Source organism: Hemiscyllium ocellatum, chromosome 46 (genome assembly GCF_020745735.1).
Source record: "Hemiscyllium ocellatum isolate sHemOce1 chromosome 46, sHemOce1.pat.X.cur, whole genome shotgun sequence".
In the NCBI taxonomy this organism is placed as follows: domain Eukaryota; kingdom Metazoa; phylum Chordata; class Chondrichthyes; order Orectolobiformes; family Hemiscylliidae; genus Hemiscyllium; species Hemiscyllium ocellatum.
In genome coordinates, this window is record NC_083446.1 from 14,682,789 (window position 1) to 14,705,589 (window position 22,801).

At 44.6% G+C, this 22,801-nt stretch overlaps 1 protein-coding gene across 2 annotated transcripts; it reads right to left on the reverse strand.

Moving 5' to 3' along the window:
• Positions 1-1,906: 1,906 nt before the first annotated feature.
• LOC132836142 (zinc finger protein 239-like) lies at positions 1,907-22,289 on the reverse strand. 2 transcript variants are annotated; one of them, XM_060855460.1, is made up of 4 exons: positions 22,247-22,289; positions 16,987-17,181; positions 11,300-11,401; positions 1,907-6,568 (listed from the first exon to the last, which is right to left on the reverse strand). In XM_060855460.1, the coding sequence occupies exon 4, from the start codon at positions 6,336-6,338 to the stop codon at positions 5,436-5,438; it is 903 nt and encodes a 300-aa protein (XP_060711443.1). In that variant the 5' UTR covers positions 6,339-6,568; positions 11,300-11,401; positions 16,987-17,181; positions 22,247-22,289; the 3' UTR covers positions 1,907-5,435. The 2 variants fall into 2 exon arrangements, with proteins under 2 accessions (XP_060711443.1, XP_060711444.1); XM_060855461.1 differs by lacking the exons at positions 16,987-17,181; positions 22,247-22,289 and adding an exon at positions 11,954-12,028.
• Positions 22,290-22,801: the final 512 nt, after the last annotated feature.

Sequence of the window (22,801 nt, forward strand, 5' to 3'; positions counted from 1 at the left end):
ATGATGGCGAATACCCTCGCCAACTTTTATCGGTACGTCTTCGAGAGTATTCTGTCTGAATGTATCACTACCTGGTATGGCACCTGTACCATTCAAGATCTGAGACGGTTACAGAGTGTGGTGAACTCGGCCCAGACAATCACAAAGGCCAATCTCCCATCAAGAGAATCCATCTACCAGGCCCGCTGTCAAGGAAAGGCAGTCAGCATTCTCAAAGATCCATTCCACCCTGACAATGTTTTCCTACGACCTCTACCAACGGGGACTAGGTACAGAAGTCTGAACGCATGCACCAGCTGGTTTCAAAACTGTTTCGACCCTACTGTTGTTAGAATACTGAATGAACTCTCAACCTCTTAGCATTCGCCTGTACCTGTGATTTTGTTTTTGCTGCTATTCTTGATGGGCCAACCCCTTCATCCCATGCATCAACTTAGCAAATCTCTTTTACACTGCATTCAATGCCAACATATTCTTTCTTGAAGAGAATGATCAAAACTCTAAGTACACCAGGAATGGCTTTACCAAACTGTACAGGAGCACAGTTCTTACAAGATCTCCCTATCTTTAAACTCCAACACCTAGCAACTAAGGCCAAAATTCCATTGTCTTCCTTCATATTTTGCAGCACAAGTTTAAGACTTTCTCGACCCAATCTTGTCCTTTTCTGTACCAATCCTGAATGGAAAAGAGTTATAATAACCATCTGCAAAACACTCCCCCACTGACACGTCAACCACTTGCCCAGCTTTGTTACCTAAAGTTAAGATTCGACTAAATTCCGATTAGATTTCCCTAGTGTGGAAACAGGCCCTTCAGCCCAACAAGCCCACACCGACCCTTCGAAAAGTAACCCACCTCGACCCATTTCCCTCTGACTAATGCACCTAACACTATGGACAATTTTGCATGGCAATTTACCTGACCTGCACATCTTTGGACTGTGGGAGGAAACCAGAGCACACGGAGGAAACTCAAGCAGACACGGGGAGAACGTGCAAACTCCACACAGACAGTCACCGAGGCTGGAAGTGAACCTGGATACCTGGCGCTGCAAGGCAGCAGTGCTAACCACTGAGCCACTGTGCCGTCCAAGGACGTTCCCCTTCTGTGTTGGGACTTCTACACACTGGCTTAAAAAGCTGTCCTGGTTGTATTTTAAAAACTCCGATAAACCTTTCACCCGACGATGACCACATTAACGTTGGGGAAACTGAAAGAGTCTGCCATCACAACCTCATTACTTCTACACTTCCCTGAAATGTGCCACCTTATCTGCTCTTCAATGGTTGGGTTTATTTAAGGAGTTTTCTAAGATGGCATCCCTCCTTATAGCTGTAATAGATCCCCTGAACAAAATTACGACAGCTCCTCCTCTTTACCACCTCCGCTATTTTGCGCAAAGACCCTGTATCCATCTGCCTTTTCTCGGCTGACTCCAAACATTCAAATAGATACCATTAACATGTCAAACACCCTTGCACCTTAACTGGCCTGTGCTAATGCCTTCCTGAACCACTTGCTGCTTCTCTTTTTGGCCCTTCTGAGCATTTTAGACATTCCCTCTAGATCGCCGCCCCCAAAAGCACCTCAAACTGACCACCCCCCCAGGATGCAGCTCCCATTCCAGTTCAGGTACAGCCCCATATATAGGGAATAAACCATGGATAAGGAACAAAAACTTCTTCCTCTCTGCAGAAAAGTCCAATGATACACTAAATGTCTAGCAGAATAGGATCTCCCTCTTCCCAATGGCTCACGTGAAACATGAATGTCATTTGGAGTGAAACAAACACCACACGCTCCTCGCACTTGGAGATGAGGATGGAGGAGATCGGGGAGATGGAAAGCCTTTCAAACTAAATTAGTCTGCCTTAAACAAGATAAAGATTTGATGGGCAACAGCTTTGACAAAAAGATGATTTATATAATTTTTTCTCCCAAATAGGTAAACAGCATACAGTGTTGACAAACATAATCAGAAACAAGCCCACGTAACCTGTCTGAGACACAGATTAATAGCAGCATCGATAAAACAATTCCGACACAGTCTTGGGAACTCACTGGTGGTCAACCAGTTCTGATGAACCGGAAATCCCTTTGCACACAGACACTGTGCAGATGGATAATCTTTACCTAGTGTGAATATGTTGATGTACAACAATGTGATCATTTCTAAAACCTACCCCACAGTTATACAATGGTTACTAACATGGACGAAGTAGGACTGCTATATTAAACTGCATTTATTTCAGTGCAGAAGGTCTAACAGGTAAGGCAGATGAACTCAGAGAAAGGTTGGGAACATGGGACTGGGATATCAACAATTAAAGAGACATGACTTGGAAATGGACAAACCTGGCAGCTTAATGTTCCAGGGTTTAGAGGCTATACAATAGAAAGAAAGGGGAACATCAGCGGAGGGGGAGTGGTGTTTTTGATTAGGAATAACATTATGGCTGTACTTAGGGAGGATATTCCTGGGAAAATGTGCAGGGATGTTATTTGGGTGGAATTGAGAAATAAGAAAGGGATGATCACCTGAATGAGATTGTATTATAAACACTCCCTCCCCACCACAATATCCCAAAACCTTTCTCAATGCACTGACCAAGATATATCAAATGCCTTTTCCACCTCCCTGCTTTCCTGCAACTCCATTTTGAAGGAATTATGGATCTTCTCCCCAATGCCTTTGTTTGGCAACACTGCCCAGGACCTTACCATGAAGTGTGTAAGGTCTGCCCTGATTTGCCTGATTAAAATGCAATACCACATACTTATCTGAATTAAACTCAAACCACCACTCCTTGGCCCATCTGATCAAGGTTCGATTCTGCTCGGAAATGACCTTCCTTACTGTCTACTGCAACACCACTTTTGGTGTTACCTGCAACAATTCCTCCTATATTCAAACCATTTATATAAAAATGACAAAAAGCAGTGGACCCAGCACAGATCCTTGCAGCACACCACTGGTCACCGGCCTCCAATTCAAAAAATAAACCCCTACCATCATTAATGATCCTCTGTCTCCTATGTTCAAGCCTATTTTGTATCCAAGTGGCTAGCTGTCCCTGGATTCCATGCGATCTAATCAGTCTACTATGTGGAATTTTATCAAAAGCCTTACTGAAATCCATATCTACAACACTGCTCTGCCTTCAATCTTCTCTGCCACTTCTTCAAAAACCTCAAGTTAGTGAGATGCAATTTCCCATGCACAAAGCCAAGGTGACCATCCCTGATCAGTCTTTGCCTTTCCAAATACATGTAAATCTGTCCCTCAGAATTCCCTCCAACAATGTACCCACAATTGACATCAGGCTCATCAGCCTGTAGTTCTCTGGCTTTGCCTTACCACCTTTCATAAACAGTGGCACCACATTTTTACCATGGTGTTCACCATGGAGAAAGCCATGAAGACTTGGGGAAATTAGTGGTGATATCTCGGGGACAGTCAAATCACAGTAGAGGTGGTGACGACATTTTGGAATATATGAAGGTGGATAAATCTTCCGGTCCTGACCAGATATATTGCAAGAGGCTAGAGAAGAAATTGCAGGGGCCCTCACTGATATTTTTGCATCATTAGCCATGGGTGAGGTTCGGAAGACTGGAGAAAAGCGAATCTTGTGCCATTATTCAAGAAGGGCTGCAAAGAACAACCTGGGAACTATAGACCAGTAAGCTTAACATCTGTGGCGGAGAAGTTCCGAGGGATAAGACATACATGCATTTGGAAAGACAGTGTTTGATTAGGAGTAGTCAGCATGGCTTTGAGAGTGCTGCCTCACAAATTTGTTAGAGTTCTTTGATGAAGTGACCAGGAAAGTTGATGGGGGCAGGGCAGTAGACGCAGTCTATATGTATTTCAGTAAGGCCTTTGATGAGGTACCATACGGTAAGCTGCTCTGGAAGGTTCAATTGCATGGAATCCAGGGGGAGCTGGCAAATTGGATACACGATTGGCTTAATGGTAGGAAGCAGAGAGTAATAGTGGAAGGATGTTTGTTGGACTGGAGGCCTGGGACTAGTGAAGTATCTCAGGGGTCCATGCTGGGTCCATTGCACTTTGTTATCTATATCAACAATTTGGATGAGAATGCACAAGGCATGATTAGTGAGTTTGCAGATGACACTAAAATAGCGGTATCATGGAAAGTGAGGAAAGTTATCATAGATTGCAGCAGGACCTTGATCAGCTGGGGAAGTGGGCCGAGAAATGGCAAATGGAGATTATAAGTGCTAGGTCTTGCATTTTCGAAAGTCAAATCAAGATAGGAGTTTCATGGTGAATGGTAGGGCCTTAAGGAGTGTAGTGGAACAGAGGGACCTTGGAGTTCAGGTGCACAGTTCCCTGAAAGTGGACTCCCAAGTAGACAGGGCAGTGAAGAAGGCTTTTGGCACACTGGCCTTCATCAGTCAGGGTATCGAGTATAGAAATTGAGAAGTTATGTTGCAGTTGTACAGGACATTGGTGCTGCTACCTTGGAGTACTGTGTTCAGTTTTATTACAGGAAGGATGTCATTAAACTGGAAAGGGTGCAGAAGAAATTTACAATGATGTTGCCAGGATTCAATGGTCTGAGTTATTATGAGAGATTGGATAAGCTAGGACTTTTTACTTTAGAACGTAGGAGACCAAGGTGGGGGGGATCTTATAGAAGTGTATAAGATCATGAGAGGCATGGATAGGGTGAATGCACTCAGTCTTTTTCCCCAGAGATGGTGAATCACTGTCCAGAGGGCATCAGTTTAAGGTTAGAGGGGAAAGAATAAAATGGAACCTGAGGGGCAACTTGTTTTGTTTTACACAAAGTGGTACGCATATGGAATGAGCTGCCAGCAGAAGTGGTTGAGGCTGGTACATTAACACATCGAAAAGGCATTTGGACAAATACATGGATAGGAAAGGATTGTAAGCATGTGGGCCAAGTGCAAAGAAATGGGGTTAGCATGGACAGACATTTTGGAATACTTGTTTGGCATCACCTGTGCTTCCACACATAGGCAGCCTTGTTGATCTTTAAGGAGCATAAGTATGTCAAAATTGGCCTTACATCAATTTAGGACTTTAATTTTCAGACCAGACCTATCCTTTTCTATAAGGAAATATTACTTTTAAAATAATGATTATGGGCCCCAAAGTATTCCCCTACTGACACCTCAGTCACCTGCCCTGCCTTATTTCCCCAATAGAAAGCCAAATTTTGAGCAGGGGTTAATAACATCAGTACAAACAGTCCAAAGACCACAGTTCATTCCTCCATGTGAGTAAGAGCAAAATCCTTCAACTCGGATTCTTGTTGAACATGCTGGTGTGTTAACAGTTTGGATGACTGAGCGAATCCCTTTCCACATATGCAGCAAGTGAATGGTCTGTCCCCACAGTGAACTTGGTGTATCAATAGGGAGGATGAATCAGCAAAGACTTATCCACACTTGGAAAAGGTGAATGATGTCTCCCCAGCATGAACTCGCTGGTGCCTCAGCAGGTTGGAGGAGTGAGTAAATCCCTTCCCACACTCTGAACAAGTGAATGGTTTCTCCCCGGTGTGAACTCGCTGGTGGACCAGCAGGTGAATTGTCTGAGAGAACCCTTTCCCACACTCCAGACAGGTGAATGGTCTCTCCCCGGTATGAACTCGCTGGTGCCTCAGCAGGTTGGAGGAGTGAGTAAATCCCTTCCCACACTGTGAACAAGTGAATGGTTTCTCCCCGGTGTGAACCCGCTGGTGGACCAGTAATTTAGACGCGCGAGTGAATCCTTTCCCACATTGAGAACAGGTGAATGGTCTCTTCCCAGTGTGAACTCGCTGGTGCTCCTGCAGGGAGGATGACTGAGTGAATCCTTTCCCACACACAGAACAGGTGAACGCTTTCTCCCCGGTGTGAACTCGCTGGTGCCTCAGCAGGTTGGTTGACGAAACAAATCCTTTCCCACACATGGAGCAGGTGAATGGTCTCTCCCCATTGTGAACTCGCTGGTGTACCTGCAGGCTGGATGACAAAGCAAATTCTTTTTCACACACAGAGCAACTGAATGGTCTCTCTCCTGTGTGCACTCGCTGGTGTTTCAGCAGGTGAGATGTCTGCATGAATCCTTTCCCACACACAGAGCAAGTGAATGGTCTCTCCCCAGTGTGAACTCGTTGATGTTTCAGCAGGTTGGATGACTGCGTGAATCCCATCCCACAATCGGAGCAGGTGAATGGCTTCTCCCCAGTGTGACTGCGTTGGTGTATTTGCAGCTGCGATGGGTAAAGAAATCTCCTCCCGCAATCCTCACATTTCCACAGTCTCTCCCCTGGGTGACTGCGCTGACGTTCGGACATTTCAGATTAATCTTCCACACACAGCCAATATACGTGTTTCTCCCCGGTGTGAACAGTGCTTTTTTCTTCAATGTTCAAAGGCCTGCACACTCCATCTTTCAGCTTCACTTTCTCCCTGTCTCATCTCACTCTGTTTTCAGCCAACTTCAAAGCACTCTCATTTAGTCAAGCAGCACTCACAATGCAGCCTTATCATTTTCATTGTCTTCTCACACCCACTCTGACAGGAGCTAAAAGAAAAGAATTTCATCTTTCAATTCAATAATTTAAAACTCTAGACTCAACAGTTTCAGGATCAGACAGCTGTCAGGATCTGGAACATTCCACCTGAAGAGGTGCTAGAATTCAAGTCCATAAGGAACTTTAAAAGCAAGTTTGCAGGTATTTGAGAATGATGAATTTATTGGTTAAAATCATGAAGTGGACGATTCGAACTAAATATGATGGGATTCTGGGTAATCCAAGATGGAGGACGGGAAAAATTTGTGGCTGTAAGAGCTGCTCCTTTTTTTGAGATATTTTAGGTGTTGGAGACGATTTCCTCGAATTCCAGGAGCAGCAATTACTGTTTTATATGCTGTTACAGTGTTTTGGAACTTTAGAGAGAGCGCGAGCGAGAAACCATCACTGGACTTCGGAGTGTATCTGGGAAAATTAACAAACAGTGAAGTTCACAACTAATCTTAGAGGAACTGTTGGGCGAAGCTCACAGCGCAGAATCAGTTAAGTTACCTGTTGTTTTAAGTCTGTCCAAGAGAAAGGCTGCAGTAGTGAGTATAGTGGATTATTTCTTGATTATATGTTTTTGGAGATAGGTCTCTTGATTAAACTTAAAATATAAGCCACAGCTATTAATTTAACCTGGGGCAGTGTGTGTAAAGGAATAAGACGGTGTTACTTTCTGGGTCTGTAGATTGTGAAGGAGCAAAAATGGCCTTTGCAGTGATATGTACTTCTTGTCAGATGTGGGAGCTTAAAGAGTTTAAGGGTTACTGCAGATTATATCTGCCATAAATGCTGTTGGATGCAAATCTTATCAGATCGAGTGGATCGGTTGGAGAGACAGATAGAAGCGATGAGGAATTTGTAACAGCAACATTATGTGATGGATGGCAGTTATAGGAAGGGGGGAAAATCTCAGATACAGTCATATATAAATGGGTTAACTTCAGAAAGGGCAAGAGAGGTCGGCACCTAGGGCAGGAGTCTTTTGTGGATATACCCATTTCAAACAGGTATGCTGTTTTGGAAAATGTAAGGGGTGATGGATTCTCAGGGAACGTAGCACAGACAGCCAAGTTTCTGGTGTTGAGACGGCTCTAATGCAACGAGGGATACGTTGGCTTCCAAGAGATCATTTGTGTTAGGGGATTCTGTAGTCAGAGGTACAGACAGACGTTTCTGTGGCCAGCAGAGAAAAAGCAGATTGGTGTGTTGTTTCCCTGGTGCCAGGAACAAGGATGTCTCAGAGAGGGTGTAGAATGTTCTCATGAGGGAGAGGGGCCAGCAGGGGGACATTGTCCACATTGGAACCAACGATATAGGAAGGGAAAAGGTTGAGATTCTGAAGGGAGATTACAGAGCATTAGGCAGAAATTTAAAAAGGTGATCCTCAAGGGTAGTAATATCTGGATTACTCCCAGTGCTACAAACTCGTGAGGGCAGGAATAGGAGGATAGAGCAGGCTGAGGAGCTGGTGTATGGGAGAAAGATTCACATTTTTGGATCATTGGAATCTCTTTTGGGGTAGAAGTGACCTGTACAAGAAGGACGGATTGCACCTAAATTAGAAGGGGACTAATATACTGGCAGGGAAATTTACTAGAACTGCTTGGGAAGATTTAAACTAGTAAGGTTGGGAGGATGGGATCCAGGAGATAGTGAGGAAAGAGATCGATCAGAGACGGGTACAGCTGAGAACAGAAGTAAGTCAAACAGTCACGGCAGGCAGGGACAAGGCAGGACTAATAAATTAAACTGCATTTATTTCAATGCAAGGGGCCTAACAGGGAAGGCAGATGAACTCAGGGCATGGTTAGGAACATGGAACTGGGATATCATAGCAATTACAGAAACATGGCTCAGGGATGGGCAGGACTGGCAGCTGAATGTTCCAGGATACAAATGCTACAGGAAGGATAGAAAGGGAGGCAAGAGAGGAGGGGGAGTGGCATTTTTGATAAGGGATAGCATTACAGCTGTGCTGAGGGAGGATATTCCTGGAAATACATCTAGGGAAGTTATTTAGGTGGAACTGAGAAATAAGAAAGGGATGATCACCTTATTTGGATTGTATTATAGACCCCCAATAGTCAGAGGGAAATTGAAAAACAAACTTGTAAGGAGATCTCAGCTATCTGTAAGAATAATAGGGTGATTATGGTAGGAGATTTTAACTTTCCAAACATCGACTGGGACTGCCATAGTGATAAAGGTTTAGATGGAGAGGAATTTCTTAAGTGCATACAAGACAATTTTCTGATTCAGTATGTGGATGTACAGATGAGAGAAGGTGCAAAACTTGACCTACTCTTGGGAAATAAGGCAGGGCAGGTGGCTGAAGTGTCACTGAGGGAGCACTTTGGGGCCAGCGACCATAATTCTATTTGTTTTAAAATCGTGATGGAAAAGTATAGACCAGATCTAAAAGTTGAAGTTCTAAATTGGGAAGGCCAATTTTGACGGTATTAGGCAAGAACTTTCGAAAGCTGATTGGAGGCAGATGTTCGCAGGTAAAGGGACAGCTGGAAAATGGGAAGCCTTCAGAAATGAGATAACAAGAATCCAGAGAGTGTATATTCCTGTCAGGGTGAAAGGGAAGGCCGGTAGGTATAGGGAATGCTGGATGACTAAAGAAATTGAGGGTTTGGTTAAGAAAAAGAAGGAAACATATGTCAGGTATAGACAGGATAGATTGAGTGAATCCTTAGCTTATAAAGGAAGTCGGAGTATACTTGAGAGGGAAATCAGGAGGGCAAAACATGACATAGCTTTGGCAAATAGAATTAAGGAGAATCCAAAGGGATTTTACAAATATATTAAGGACAAAAGGGTAACTAGTGAGAGACTAGGGCTCCTCAAAGATCAGCAAGGTGGCCTTTGTGTGGAGCCACAAAAAATGGGGGAGATACTACATGAATATTTTGCATCAGTATTTACTGTGGAAAAGGATATGGAAGATATCGACTGTAGGGAAAATGTCCAGATTACAGAGAAGGAAGTGCTGGATGTCGTGAAACGGTTAAAAGTGGATAAATCCCCAGGACCTGATCAGGTGTACCCGAGAACTCTGTCGGAAACAAGAGACGGGATTGCTGGGCCTCTTGCTGAAATATTTGTATCATCGATAGTCACAGGTGAGGTGCTGGAAGACTGGAGGTTGGCAAACGAGGTGCCAGTGTTTAAGAAGAGCGGTAAAGACAAGCCAGGGAACTTTAGACCGGTGAGCCTGACCTCAGTGGTGGGCAAGTTGTTGGAGGGAATCCTGAGGGACAGGATGTATTTGGAAAGGCAAAGACTGATTTGGGATAGTCAACATGGGTTTGTGTGTGGGAAATCATGTCTCACAAACTTGATTGAATTTTTTGAAGAAGTAACAAAAAAGATTGATGAGGGCAGAGCAGTAGATGTGATCTATATGGACTTCATTAAGGCATTCGACAAGGTTCCCCATAGGAGAGTGATTAGCAAGGTTAGATCTCATGTAATACAGGGAGAACTAGCCATTTGGACACAGAACTGGCTCATTGGTAGAAGACAGAGGGTGGAGGTGGAGGGTTATTTTTCAGACTGGAGGCCTGTGACCAGTGGAGTGCCAAAAGGATCGGTGCTGGGCCCTCTACTTTTTGTCATTTACATAAATGATTTGGATGCAAGCATAAGAGGTACAGTTAGTAAGTTTACAGATGACACCAAAATTAGAGGTGTAGTGGACAGCGAAGAGGGTTACCTCAGATTCCAACAGGATCGGGACCAGATGGGCCAATGGGCTGAGAAGTGGCAGATGGAGTTTAATTCAGATAAATGTGAGATGCTGCATTTTGGGACAGCAAATCTTAGAAGGACTTATACACTTAATGGTAAGGTCCTAAGGAGTGTTGCTGAACAAAGAGACCTTGGAGTGCAGGCTCATAGCTCCTTGAAAGTAGAGTTGCAGGTAGATAGGATAGTTAAGAAGGCATTTGGTATGCTTTCCTTTATTGGTCAGAGTATTGAGTACAGGACATTGGTTGGGCCACTGTTGGAATATTGCTTGCAATTCTGGTCTCCTTCCTATCGGAAAGATGTAGTGAAACTTGAAAGGATTTAGAAAAGATTTACAAGGATATTGCCAGGATTGGAGGATCTGAGCTACAGGGAGAGGCTGAATAGGCTGGGGCTGTTTTCCCTGGAGCGTCGGAGACTGAGGGGTGACCTTATAGAGGTTTACAAAATTATGAGGGGCATGGATAGGATAAATAGACAAAGTCTTTTCCCTGGGGTCAGGGAGTCCAGAACTCGAGGGCATAGGTTTAGGGTGAGAGGGGAAAGATATAAAAATGAGACCTAAGTGGCAACTTTTTCACATAGAGGATGGTACGTGTATGGAATGAGCTGCTAGAGAATATGATAGAGGCAAGTACAATTGCAACATTTAAGACGCATTTGGATGGGTATATGAATAGGAAGGGTTTGGAGGGATATGGGCCGGGTGGGACTAGGTTGTGTTGGGATATCTGGTCAGCATGGACAGGTTGGACTGAAGGGTCTGTTTCCATGCTGTACATCTCTATGACTCTATGACTGTTCTTTCAAAGAGAGGGATATTAATTGGATAACTGTGTGCTCTCTCTCAGGCCAATATCTCCCTCTTCAGCTACAGTACCCAGAACTGAGCACATATGCCAGGGGTGATCTAACCAAAAATTTAAATATTTTGCAAACATATCAGAAATATTCTCCCACAGACAAAACAGACAAACCTCTTTCCTTCCACAGTTAAATGCCACTGATATTCAGACCCTGATGACTCTGCTTACTGTCAGAACTTGCTCTGAGATCCAGGTCTGCAATCAATTAATATCCTGTAAAACAAATTCACAAACGAAAAAGGTCAGTCCAGGATAGAACTCCAGAAAACACTACAAGATTGTCACAAAAAGACAAACATTTCTCTTTTTCACCACCCCCCCCCCCCAACCAGAGGATGGCAGTCTCTCTCAGTGCCCCCCTCCCCCTAGGAGGATCTTAGTGACTCTCTCTCTCTCAGTGCACCCCATGGAAGGATCTCAGTGAGTCTCTCTCTATCTCACTGCATCCCCCACCCCAGGCCATCTCCTCTGCTTTGAAGCTCTTCAGCCCCATCTTGCTCCCCCACCCAGAAGAATGCAGAGCTGCACCCATTATTACAGCGAGGAAATCAGCTATTGAGAGTTATCAAGGAGCAGAGAGGTCCCAATTATATGAACACTGGACAGACAGATGTGTTTTGACAGATCGCAATCTTTGAAGCAGGGCTTCCTGCATTGAGTCTTCAATAGAAAACATGGAGCTCTGACCGAGTTACAGACATTGCTGCTCCACTAATGCTGCCTGGCTTGCTGTGTACTTCCAGCCCACTGTTTGGATTCCAGCACCTGCAGTTGTTTTGTCTCTAAAGCGTAACAGGAGCAATTACGCTGCCTGAAGCTAATACTGTGAATCCACACCAACAGCAGTTCTCCCCCACTTTGCCTTTGTGCACCACGTCCTGCACCTTCCCTCAGCGCTACACCGTCTCTCACCCTGACATTGCCCCTCCGTACAAAGACAATCACGTGATTTGCACTGGCTCGAGCATCACTCGTTCCGATTGGTTGGAGGACTAGCCGGTGTCGCCTGGGTCCTCCAGGCCCGCCCCCTATCCGCCTATTGGACCATAGCCGCCGTCAATCACAGCGGCGCTCATGGCGAGTCGAGGCATGCGCAGTGCTGTCCGTTTTTGATGCTGTGTCTGGACTCAGTGGAGAGCACTGCAGCCTCACAGCACCAGGGACATGTGTTCGATTCCTGCCTCGGCTAACTGTTTGTGTGGAGTTTCCACGGGTCTGCGCGGGGTTTCCTCCCAAAGATATGTAGGTTAAGTGAATTGGCTAAATTACCCATGGTGCTCGATGCATTTAATCTGAAGGTTCACCCTGTGATGGGGAAGAAATATGTGTCCTTCCTGATGTTATAGAGTCAGGCAATTGCAACAATTATATGGAACCTTTCACACTGTCACTCTCCTATGATGTAAAAGTTGATTAAAGGTTTTGGTTTTAAGATATACTGTATCTTGAAGGAGAGGGAGGCTTAGGACAGAAATTCCCTACGTTGTGTCATCGGCTGCTCCAATCCTGGAATGATGGAAGTGGGGTGGGTCATAAAGGCTATCTAGAAAGGGGATTAAAAACCAAAAGAACTGTGGATGCTGTAAATCAGAGACAAAAGTAGAAATTGCTGGAAAAGCTCAGCAGATCTGGCAGCATCTGTGGAGAGAAATCAGAATTGATATTTCCTCAGAACTCAGGAATTTTTATTTTTATCCAGATTGGGGAATTGAAGGAATGCATCGGCTTTTAAGATTGGCGAAGGTTAATATTGCGTGCAATTTTTGTCTCCTTCCTATCGGAAAGACGTTGTGAAACTTAAAAGGGTTCAGAAAAGATTTACAAGAATGTTGCCGGGGCTGGTGGATTTGAGCTATAGGCTGAATAGACTGGGGCTGTTTTCCTTGGAGTGTTGGAGGCTGAGGGGTGACTTTATAGAGGTTTTCAAAATTATGACGGACATGGATAGGGTAAATAGGCAAAGTATTTTCGCTGGTGTGGAGGAGTCCAGAACTAGAGGGCATAGGTTTAGGGTGAGAGGGGAAAGATATAAAAGAGACTTAAGAGGCAACTGTTTCACGCAGAGGGTGGTAATTGTATGAAATGAGCTGCCAGAGGAAGTGGTGGAGGCTGGCACAATTGCAAAATTTAAAAGGCATTTGGATGGGTATATGAATAGGAAGGGTTTGTAGGGATATGGGCCGGGTGCTGGCAGGTGGGACTAGATTGGGTTTGGATATCTGGTCGGCATGGACGGGTTGGACTGAAGGGTCTGTTTCCATGCTGGACATCCGAATGACTCTATGACTGTCTTAGAGTTTATGGTTGCCTCGTGGAGCTTGAAGCTTGGCATTGCAATATGTCCATGTATTCCATGACCATAGTGGTACAGAAGATTTCTGCTGCCTTAAACACGATGACAGATCTTGTATCATTGGGCTGACAAAGTGTCACTGATCGCCAGCAAACTGCTCTGAGGTAGGGTCGGGCAATGATATAATGCTGCTGCGGAAAGGGGACAGGGAACAGGGAACTCCACACAATAGCTCTCCCCACTTCTCACTATTTTCACTCTCAAAACGATGGAGAACCTGATACCACCTCCATCTCCTATTACAACACCTTATCCCATACTAGAGTGTGTCTGTCTTTGCACAACTAGAGGTGGAACAGCCATTACCGGGATCTTCTGGGGCTCTGAAACTCTGAGTGAAGAGCAAAAATTTAAAAATCACGCATTGACAATGTGTTGCAGGCTGCGAAGAACATGGGGCAGTTTTTTTGGCTCCTGAGAAGTACTGGACTACGAAGAATACCTTCGCAGCCTGTGACACATTATCAATGAGAATGAGCACCTTGCCAAGACCTTCACTTCTCGCCTTTAAACAACCACCAATCCTCAAACAGATCATTGTACGTCGCAAACTGCCCGGCTTTCAGGACAATACCATACAATGTTGTCATGGTAGATGCTGCAAGATGTGTCAGAGTATCAATGCGGATACCACCATTATGTGTGGGGACACCTCCCACCGTGTACTTGGCAGGTACTCATGCGATTCAGCCAATGTTGTCTATCTCATTCGCTGCAGGGCTGCATGCCCTAAGGCATGGTACATTGGCGAGATCAAGCAGAGGCTACGGCAACGGATGAATGGACACAGTACAACAATCAACAGACTGAAGTGGTCCCCCCAAGTCAGAGAACACTTTAGCGGTCCGGGACATTTGACCTCGGACCTTCAGGTGACCTCCTCCAAGGCGGACTTTGGGACAGGCAGCAACGAAAAGTAGCTGAGCAGAGGCTGATAGCCAAGTTCGGTCCATGGGAATGGCCTCAACAGGGACCTTGGGTTCATGTCACACTACAGGTGACCCCATTGCACTATATACACACAGACACATACACTCACGCAGACCCTGTCTCATGCTCACACATACACTCCCAAACTCAGCCATGCACCCTCTCATAGACTTATATCCTTTACACTCACACTCACACACATACACACACTCACAGACACTCATAACCCCACCCCCCCACATACACACCTACACCCATTTACACAAATACGCATATAAGTTTGTGGGGTGAATTTGTACTTGCAGAATTACATTTTACTTTGCTCAAAACCTGCATGAATCCATGTAAAATTCTGTAAATTTGTTTTTTTGGATTAGAATCAGTCTGATCATTGTGACACAGACAGTCTCACACAGGGAAGCTCACACCTTCAATACATTATCTGGGCCGACATGTCTCCAATTGTTAAAGTTCACTTGAGAAAGTAACTTTTAAAACAGGTTTGTGATTTATGTATGAAAGAAATGAAACTAACATGGTCATTCTAACAAACAATCCAGGTCTTTTTCAATGTATAATTTCAGTAACATTACAGTGTAAACTTTGGCTATCAACTCTGTGTCCTAGGATCTTGTACTCCACAACCACCTGTTGAAGGAGCAGTGCTCCGAAAGCTAGTGCTTCCAAATAAACCTGTTGGACTGTAACCTGGTGTAGTGTGATTTTTAACTTTGTCCACCCCAGATCAATACCGGCATCTCCAAATCATGAAGAGCAAAAGCATCTGAACAGTGAGAGCAGAAATTTGCGAAGACTGTTTCAAACTTTGCTGAAGTCCACAAAGTGTACCAGATAAAAAAAACAATAAGAAGCACCTTGACCACAAAATGTAATTGATCGAGTATCTGCTCCCGTTGGGGAGGGTGGGGGAGGTGAGATGAGTTGACAAAATGTTCACTTTCCTTAGCTGGATAATCCAAGGTGGAGGATGGGAAAAAATGTGACTGTAAAATCTGCTCTTATTTGAGGTATTTTCAGTGTTGGAGCTGATTTCCTCGAATTCTAGGTTTATAAGCAGTCGCATTGTTTTGGAACTTTTATCAAAACAACAGAACTTTCAAAAGGAGGGAGACAAAGGCAATAAGCATGTGTAAAGTGAATCGAAGAGAGAAATAAAGCTCCGCCTGATGTCTGACCCAGCAGTGAATCTGCACAGCTGACTGCTGTTTGATTACAAGTACCTGTGAACATCCCAGTTGTCTAAGAAAAGTAAACAAACAGCCAACTTCACAGCCCACCTTAGAGAAACCTGTGAGGGAGAGCTCACAGCATGGGAGTAGCTTAGTGACTTATTAGAGTGTAACCTTCCTTCCTTTTCAGAAATCTACAATAGTGAGTCATTTTTGATCATAGGTTTTACTTTGATCTGTCTCTTGATTAAATTTAAAAACATAAAACACGGGTACTAAGGTAGCCTGGAGTAGTGTTTTTAGAGCAGTAAGACTGTGCTATTTTCTTGGTCTGTACATTGTTAATGTGCTAAGATGGCCCTTAGTAGAATGATGTGCCCTTCCTGTCAGATGTGGGAGAGTTTCCATGATCCTGATAATTATGAGGAAGTGTGTTCGGTTATGAATCCTATCGGATTGCATGGATAAGTTGGAGCGGCAGTTAGAGACAATGAAGAACTTACAGGAGTTGGGGGTGTGAAAGATATTGGTCGCTGGATGGGGAAAAAAACAAAGATACGGTCAGGTAGATGGGTTACCTCCAGGAAAGGTAGAAGAGGAGGTCTGCAGGAGTGTCCTGTGATTTTCCCGATCTCAAACAAGTGTGTTCTTTTGGAAAATGTAGGGTGTGATCAACTTTAAGGGTATTGTACCACTAATGGCTAGGTTTCTGGTACTGAGACTGGCTTTAACGTAATGGGGAGTACATGAGGTTCCAAGCAATCGATTGTGATAGTGGACTGTAGTGAGAGGCACAGGCACACGATTCTGCAGCCAACAGTGAGAAATCGGAATGGTGTGTTGCTTCCCTAGTGCTAGGATCAAGGATATATTGGAGAGGGTAGAGAATATTCTCAAAGAGGAGAGGGACTATCAGGAGGTTGTTTTACATGCTTAGATTCCCTACAGTCTGGAAATAGGCCCTTCGGCCCAACAAGTCCACACCGACCCTCCGAAGAGTAACCCACTTCCCTCTGACTAATGCATCTAATGCTATGGGTAAGTTAGCATGGCCAATCCACCTGCCCTGCACATCTTTGGACTGTGGGAAGAAACCAGAGCACCCGGAGGAAACCCCTGCAGACACAGGGAGAACGTGCAAACTCCACACAGACATTCGCCTGAGGCTGGAATCGAACCCGTGTCCCTGGCGCTGTGAGGCAGCAGTGTTAACCACTGAGCCACCATGCCACCCTCAAAACTATTCCCTATTACTCGACAATCACCTCTGACTGATGAACCTAGTATATATATATATATCGCTGAACACTGGCCAATTCACCTACCTTATGCATTTTTATCGATTGTGGGAACACTGCGGCACAGACACGAGGTGAATGTGCAAATTCCACACAGAAAATCGCCTGAGACTGGAGTCGAACGCGGGTCCCTGGTGCTATGAAGTGGCAGTACTAACCATTGAGCCACGATGCCAATGAATGTACACATTGGAACTAACAACGTAGGAAAAGGATAAAATTCTGTGGAGAGAGTAAAGGAGGTTAGGCAGGAATTTAAAAAGGACACCCTCAAGTATCATAATATCTGCATTACTCCTGGTCCACGAGTTAATGAGGGTAGGTAGAAGAGGATAGTCCAGCTGAATGCGTAGCTGTGGAGTTGGTGCAGGGGAGATGGATTCACATTTTTGGATGATTGGAGTTTCTTCTGAGGTGGAAGTTAACTGTCTAAGAAGGATGAATTGGAAGTGGACCATTATACAGGCAGGGAGATTTGCTAGATCTGCTCAGGAGGATTTAAACTTGTAAGGGGGAAGGCAGTGGGAGTCCAGAGAGATAATGAGGAAAGAGATCAGTCTGGGACTGGTACAGTTGAGAAAAGGAGCAAGTCAAGTAGTCAGGGCATGCAGGAACAAAGCAGAGAAAAAACAAAAACTGGTAAATTAAAACTGCATTTACTTCAATACAAGAAACCTAACAGGTAAGGCGGATGAACTCAGGGCATGGTTGGGAACATGGGACTGGGATATCATAACAATTATAGAGCTGTGGCTTGGGGATGGACAGGACTGACAACTTAATGTTTCAGGTATAGATGCTATTGGAAGGATAAAAGGTGGGGGGGGGGGGGGAGTGCAAGAGAGGAACGGGTGTGCTTTTTTGATTCGGGATAACATTTCAGCTGTACTTAGGCAGGGTATTCCTGGGAATAAGTCCAGAGATGTTATTTGGGTGGAACTGAGAAATAAGAAAGGGATGATCACCTTATTGGGATTGTACTGTAGACAACCCCCACTAGTCAGTGGGAAATTGAGAAACAAATTTGTAAGGAGATCTCAGTTATCCATAAGAATAATAGGGTGGTTATGATAGAGGATTTTAACTTTCCAAACATAGACTGGGACTGCCATAGGTTTAGAAGGAGAGGAATTTGTTAAGTGCATACAAGAAAATGTTTTGATTCAGTATGTGGATGTACCGATTAGAGAAGGTGCAAAACTTGACTTACTCTTGAGAAAGGGCACAACAATGGGGCAGGGATGATATTTGGGGGGAGATCAAAAATTTGGAGGGGATGGAGTGCCAGATCTGAGAGCGGGAACAACATCTGGGGAGGGGCAAAATTTGGGTGGGCATAATTTGTGGAGAGCCTGCAAGAATTTGGAGGCACAGACAGTGGGCATAAAATGGGCGGGGGAGGGGGGAGAAACAGGGAGAGCTGCATAACTTTGTGGGAGGATGTGCAACTTGGGGGTGGGGCAGTTAGGGATGGCAGCAAACAGGGGAGTACTATACCAAAGAGGGGCAATATTTGGGATGCAACTTTTGGCAGGGGCACAAACTTTCAGGGTGAGCAAAATTTGGGGGCAAACACAACATGTGCATGTTGTATAATTGGGGGGTGAGTGAAGACATGGGGGGGTGTAAAATGAGGCAGTGCATAATTTTGGGGAGGGGATGCAAGAGGAAATAATATTGGGGTGTTGCAAAGCAGGAGTAGGCATAAGATTAGGGGGCAGAAAACTGAGGTGGGGGGAAAATCGTGTGTGTGGAAAATCAGGAGGTGTTGCACACTATTTGGGGAAGGTCAAAATTTATGTGGTCGATAATGGGTGTCAAGTTTTTAGAGGGATGCAGAGCTTTGAGGGAGGGCACAACGTTTGAGGAGCTGCAAAATTCGAGTGGACACAACATTGGGGAGGCTGCATAAATAGGGTGCCACTGCAAGATTTTGGGTGTTTGCAAAATTAGAGGGGGCTCCACAAACGAGGTCCCTCTCCACCCCCACCCTCCTCCAATGTTCGGCATGTAAAAAAATTTGGGAGTACAACATTTTTGGGAGGGTGCGATATAATGGGACTACCAAATTTGGTGGGGACAAAACTTTGGGTGAGGACTGCATAGTTTTTGGGTTGCATTATTTGTGAAGGAGCTGCAAATCCTGGTGGGGGTCTGCAGAGAGACGTGCAGGAAAGTTACGGGGGATTAAATGAGATGGGGGCAATAAAAAGAAAGGAATAAAAAGAAGGGAGCACAAAGAGACTGAAGAAGGGGTGAAATTTTCTGATTCAGTATGTGGATGTATAGACGAGAGAAGGTGCAAAACTTGACCTACTCTTGGGAAATAAGGCAGGGCAGGTGACTGAGGTGTCAGTGGGGGAGCACTTTGGGGCCAGCCGCCATAATTCTATTTGTTTTAAAATCATGATGGAAAAGGATAGACCAGATCTACAAGTTGAAGTTCTAAATTGGAGAAAGGCCAATTTTGACGATATTAGGCAAGAACTTTCAAAAACTGATTGGAGGCAGATGTTCGCAAGTAAAGGGACGGCTGGAAAATGGGAAGCCTTCAGAAATGAGATAATGAGAGTCCATAGAAAGTATATTCCTGTCAGGCTGAAAGGAAATGCTGGTAGGTATAGGGAACGCTGGATGATGAAAGAAATTGAGGGTTTGGTTAAGAAAAAGAAGGAAGCATATGTCAAGTATAGACAGGATAGATCGAGTGAATCCTTAGAAGAGTATAAAGGCAGTAGGAGTATACTTAAGAAAGAAATCAGGAGGGAAAAAAGTGGACATGAGATAGCTTTGGCAAATAGAATTAAGGAGAATCCAAAGGGTTTTTACAAATACATTAAGGACAAAACGGTAACTAGGGAGAGAATAGGGCCCCTCAAAGATCAGCAAGGCCGCCTTTGTGTGGAGCCACAGGAGATGGGGGAGATTCTAAACGAGCATTTTGCGTCGGTATTTACTGTGGAAAAGGATATGGAAGAGATAGAATGTAGGGAAATAGATGGTGACATCTTGCAAAATGTCCATATTACAGAGGAGGAAGTGCTGGATGTCTTGAAACACATAAAAGTGGATAAATCCCCAGGACCTGAACAGGTGTACCCAGAACTCTGTGGGAAGCTAGGAAAGTGCTTGCTGGGCCTCTTACTGAGATATTTCTATCATCGATAGTCACAGGTGAGGTGCCAGAAGACTGGAGGTTGGGTAATGTGATGCCACTGTTTAAGAAAGGTGGTAAGGGCAAGCCAGGGAACCATAGACCGGTGACCTCAGTGGTGGACACATTGTTGGAGTGAATCCTGAGGGACAGGATGTACATGTATTTGGAAAGGCATGTTAGGGACAGTCAACATGGCTTTGTGCGTCGGAAATCATGTCTCACAAACTTAATTGAGTTTTGTTAAGAAGTAACAATGGATCGATGAGGGCAGAGAAGTAGATGTGATCTACATGGACTTCAGTAAGGTGTTCGACAAGGTTCCCCATGAGAGACTGATTAGCAAGGTTAGATCTCATGGAATTCTGGGAGAACTAGCCATTTGGATACAGAACTGGCTCAAAGGTAGAAGACAGAGGGTGGTGGTGGAGGGTTTTTTTTCAGACTGGAGGCCTGTGACCAGTGGAGTGCCACAAGGATCGGTGCTGGGCCCTCTACTTTTTGTCATTTACATAAATGATTTGGATGTGAGCATAACAGACATAGTTAGGAAGTTTGCAGATGACACCAAAATTGAAGGTGTACTGGACAGTGAAGAAGGTTACGTTAGATTACAGCAGGATCTTGACCAGATGGGCCAATGGGCTGACAAGTGGCAGATGGAGTTTAATTCAGATAAATGCGAGGTGCTGCATTTTGGAAAAGCAAATCTTAGCAGGACTTACACACTTAATGGTAAGGTCCTAGGGAGTGTTGCTGAACAAAGTGACCTTGGAGTGCAGGTTCATAGCTCCTTGAAAGTGGAAGCGCAGGTAGATAGGATAGTGAAGAAGGCGTTTGGTATGCTTTCCTTTATTGGTCAGAGTATTGAGTACAGGAGTTGGGAGGTCATGTTGTGGCTGTACAGGATATTGGTTAGGCCACTGTTGGAATATTGCGTGCAATTCTGGTCTCCTTCCTTTCGAACAAATGTGAAATGTGAAAGGTTTCAGAAAAGATTTACAAGAATGTTGCCAGCGTTGGAGGATTTGAGCTTAGGGAGAGGTTGAATAGGCTAGGGATGTTTTCGCTGGAGCGTTGAAGGCTGAGGGATGACCATGTAGAAGTTTATAAAATCATGAGGGGCATGGATAGAATAAATTGACAAAGTCTTTTCCTGGGGTGTGGGAGTCCAGAAATAGAGGGCATAGGTTTAGGGTGAGAGGGGAAAGATATAAAAGAGACCGAAGGGGTAACCTTTCACACAGAGGGTGGTGTGTGTATGGAATGAGCTGCCAGAGGAAGTGGTGGAGGCTGGTACAATTGCAACATTTAAAAGACATCTGGATGATATATAAATAGGAAGGGTTTTGAGGGATATGGGCCGGTGCTGGCAGGTGGGACTAGATTAGGTTGGGATACATGGACGGGTTGGACCGTAGGGTCTGTTTCCGTGCTGTACATCTCTATGACTCTAAGTTGGAAGGACAGAGTCAGTCAGAAATACAAAAGATAGAGCAAAACAGAGCGAGAGAGAGAAACAGAGAGACATATGGGGTAAAAAAAGAGACAGGTAACGAAAGTAAAAATAAAGAGTGTGAAACAATAGAGACAAAGGCAGAATGAAGAGGTAAGAACCAGAAAACAAAAGAGCAAGAAAGAAACGGGCAGCAAGTGACAATGTAAGAGAGAGAATAAAAAGAGACAGAGAGAGATCAAGGGAGAGATAGAGAAAATAAGAAAAATGAAAACAAGTCACAGAGAGACTGATGGGAGTTAAGAAAAGTCATGGAGAGAGTGAAGAGGTGATATTCACCTTTCCAGACTCACAACTTTCTCAATGGCTTCTCTCACTCCCTGTCTCCCATGAGGGACAGACCCTGCTGCTGGAGTTTTCTTCAGTCTGGATGGTTCAGGAGGGGGTGGGGCAGAGCAGGGAATTGTAGGGGTGGGGGATGGGTGCTGGGGGTGGTGAGGAAGTGAAAGGATCAAAACTTACATTGATAGTCCAACAATACCCACATTCTCTCTCCTTTACACACACAGACATAACCCCTCTGATACTTACCACATGGCTAAAAGAACTGTATACAGTCCAGAGCCCGCTTCAGGTCTGTAATTCAAAAGCACTTTTCCACCCAAATCCCAACTCACCCAGTCAGCTCCTAGCCCCCTCGACCTGGAGCACACCTCCCCCAGGTATGGAGCAATCCAAGAGGCATTTTTTTGTGTGAGAGTAGAGGCAGGAGGTGTGAGAAAAAGCAGCAGCTCTGTAATGTATTCCAGACTGCCTGGTCTATCCGTCTCCTCCCCCACCGGCCCCAGACTTGAAACCACACAGAGACAAAGCTGTGGTTCAAACCGGCAGCAATCACAACCCGGGATCGTTCAGACAATAGAACACAGGCTTGTACAACCAACGGACACAAAATTTATTTCACAAAGGAACACAGGATTTTCACACCGATCAACACAAGGTGTGAGTGGAATTGAAATAAACAAGTCAGCAAATTTACTTTTAATGAGTTTGAGAATTCCACAAATCAATCAATCCGTTTTATAAATGAACGGTGGTTACACAGATCTATTGTCCAAATTAACGAGGTTATTGTACAAATCAACTTGAGTTTCTTAAACACATTAACCCTGACCTTATACTGAAGAATACTGTCTTGTTTGTATCTCGCTATGGATGTTTGTGAGTGTCTG

Excerpts from the sequence above, each read along its gene's own strand:
- LOC132836142 (XM_060855460.1), bottom strand. The coding sequence starts at position 6,338 with ATGTCCGAACGTCAGCGCAGTCACCCAGGGGAGAGACTGTGGAAATGT.